Source organism: Penaeus vannamei, chromosome 39 (genome assembly GCF_042767895.1).
Source record: "Penaeus vannamei isolate JL-2024 chromosome 39, ASM4276789v1, whole genome shotgun sequence".
Taxonomy (NCBI): Eukaryota; Metazoa; Arthropoda; class Malacostraca; order Decapoda; family Penaeidae; genus Penaeus; species Penaeus vannamei.
In genome coordinates this window covers 22,838,988-22,841,487 of record NC_091587.1, presented here as the reverse complement: position 1 = coordinate 22,841,487, position 2,500 = coordinate 22,838,988, and the positions used below count along the sequence as shown (strand labels likewise).

General features: G+C 43.1%; 1 protein-coding gene across 5 annotated transcripts in view; it reads left to right on the top strand.

Moving 5' to 3' along the window:
- LOC113821770 (cell adhesion molecule Dscam1) overlaps positions 1 to 2,500 on the top strand; it is a 518,182-nt gene that overhangs the window by 505,152 nt on the left and 10,530 nt on the right. For all 5 annotated transcript variants that reach the window (XR_011398248.1, XM_070116694.1, XM_070116692.1 and 2 more), the window contains exons 30-33: positions 1 to 45; positions 886 to 1,032; positions 1,476 to 1,625; positions 2,422 to 2,500. The exon at positions 1 to 45 is cut by the window's left edge and continues 150 nt beyond it; the exon at positions 2,422 to 2,500 is cut by the window's right edge and continues 80 nt beyond it. Coding sequence is in view for 4 of the 5 variants with exons in the window: in XM_070116694.1 (XP_069972795.1) it covers positions 1 to 45; positions 886 to 1,032; positions 1,476 to 1,625; positions 2,422 to 2,500 (421 nt within the window). In the remaining variant the exon portion in view is untranslated. The remainder of the gene's footprint in view (positions 46 to 885; positions 1,033 to 1,475; positions 1,626 to 2,421) is intronic.

Below are 2,500 nucleotides of genomic sequence, written 5' to 3'. Positions count from 1 at the left end.
ACTCCGTGCAGTACCGTCTTGCTGGCATGTCGCACTGGACTACGGGTGAGTGTTGGGTGGTGGGGTGGAGGAGGGGGTGGGAGTGGAGGAGGGGAGAGGGAGGAAGAGGAGAGGGTAGGAGAGGAATAAGGGAGAGGGTGGGAGATGGAGGAAGAGGAATAGGGATGAGAGAGGAAGAGGAGAGGAGTAGGGGAGAGGGTGGGAGAGGAATAGGAGAGATGGAGGAAGAGGAGTAGGGGAGAGGGAGGAAGAGGAGAGAGTGATAGAGGAAGAGGAGAGGGTGGGAGAGGAATAGGGATGAGGGAGGAAGAGGAGAGGGTGGAGTAGGGATGAGGGAGGAAGAGAAGTGGGTGGGAGAGGAATAGGAGAGAGGGAGGAAGAGGAGAGGGTGGAGAGAATAGAGGGAGGAAGAGGAGAGGGTGGAGAGAATAGAGGGAGGAAGAGGAGAGGGTGGAGAGAATAGAGGGAGGAAGAGGAGAGGGTGGAGAGAATAGAGGGAGGAAGAGGAGAGGGTGGAGAGAGGGAGGAGAGGTGGGATAAGAGGAGGAGGAGCATTTGAGACTTCTCCATCTCACGCTACTCCGTGTGGTATGTCTCACTGAACTATGGGTGAGTGTTGGGGATAATGGAGAGGAGGGTGGGTTGTTAATGGGGGATAGGAGGGGAGGGGTGGGGGGAGGAGAGAGAGAAAGGAGATTGAGGGAGGGAGGGAGAAAAGGGGGACTGATGAAGAGTGGGAAAGGAGGGAAGAGGGAATGGATAGGGGGAAAGGGAGATAGATAGAAAGTGTTGGGAGAGAGAGGAGGCAGAGAGAGAGAGACACAGATAAACAAACAAACAGAAACACCTCCCAAAAGACCTCACAGCCCCGCCCAATACTTGCAGTGGGCAGCGAGATCCCCCCGAGCCGGACGTACGCGGTGGGCGGGCTGGACGCGGGCGAGCGCTACGAGCTGCGCGTCACCGCCTTCAACTCCGCGGGCGCCACTCCCGCCCATTACAAGGTCATCACGCCCGGGCGCGGAGGCACAGGTGGGCGGCGTGTTTGCATTATGGACTGATCTTTTTTATTCTTTTTCTCTTTTTTTCTTCTCTTTTTTTCTTTTCCTTTTCTTTTACTTTACGTTTGAATCCTTAAGATGTATTTCATGATATATATATATATATATATATATATATATATATATATATATATATATATATATATATATATATATATATTATATATATAAATAATATATATATATATATGTATGTATGTATGTATGTATGTATGTATGTATATAGATAGATAGATAGATAGATAGATTTATACACAGAAATATAACATCTTAATGATGATATGATAGAAATTAATAGATAAATAAGAAGTAATCAGAAAACACATCATCTGATTAAAATACGAAAACAACACAACAGAACCCGAAAAAAAGATAGAATATAGAACAGAAACCTAAAACCGCGCCCCATTCCAGGTATGGGCGTGAGCGCAGGGGGAGGAGTGTGGGGGGGAGCCGCCCCGACCTCCCCCGTGTGGCGCGACCCCCGAGTGCTGGTCCCCGCCGCCGTGTCCGCCCTGGCGCTGCTGCTCACCGTCACCACCGTCTGCGTCTGCCTCAGGAGACGTAAGGGAGAGGAATGGGAACGATAAGGAGGGAATGGATAGATGGATAGAATAATTGGAAACGTGATTTAGAATTAATAGTAATTAAAAGAAGAAAAAAAAGTAGATTTATAATTAATAGTAGTTTAAAGAAGTAAAAAAAAGTAGAAATTGGTGGATTTCGTATGATTACATTAGTTATAATGTAAGAAAATAGTGTTTGTGTTGTCATAGAGGATAAATTTCAAAGTGAAGGGGATAGATGGGTGCTAATCGACATGTAGAAGAAAAGGATAGAATGGGAGATAGAGGAAAATGGGTTATAAGATTATGTGATATTTATTTGGATTTTCTATACTTTTTGAAGCCGATTTTAATCTATTATTACCGATAATGAATTCAAAACAATGAATATTTGCCTAATCGCATGATTCGAGCTAAAGTGTAATGAATATCTTTCTATTTGGGTGTTTGTTTGTTTTTTAATTATAAAGAATAGTTGTCCTCTTTATTTATGAGTTATAGATAATAAGTATTTTATTGATGCGGAGACTATAAAGAATGATATTTATCATTTAAGGGGTATAACGATTTTTTCCATTTAAGGTTTAAAAGGATATTTTTTAAGGATTATAAAGATTGTTTTCTTTTAGTGGGTAATAAAGAATATTTTTTCTTTTAAGGGTCATAAAGAATATTTTTTCTTTTAAGGGCCATAAAGAATATTTTTTCTTTTAAGGGTCATAAAGAATATTTTTTCTTTTAAGGGTAATAATGAATAGTTATTTTTCCTCATCTGCTGAATCCTTTGGCCACAGGTCCTAGCAACACCCCGCGCCAGAAGGAGGTTCCCGAAGGCGTCACCTCGTCAGGAGAGGAGAAGACGGCCATGCAGGC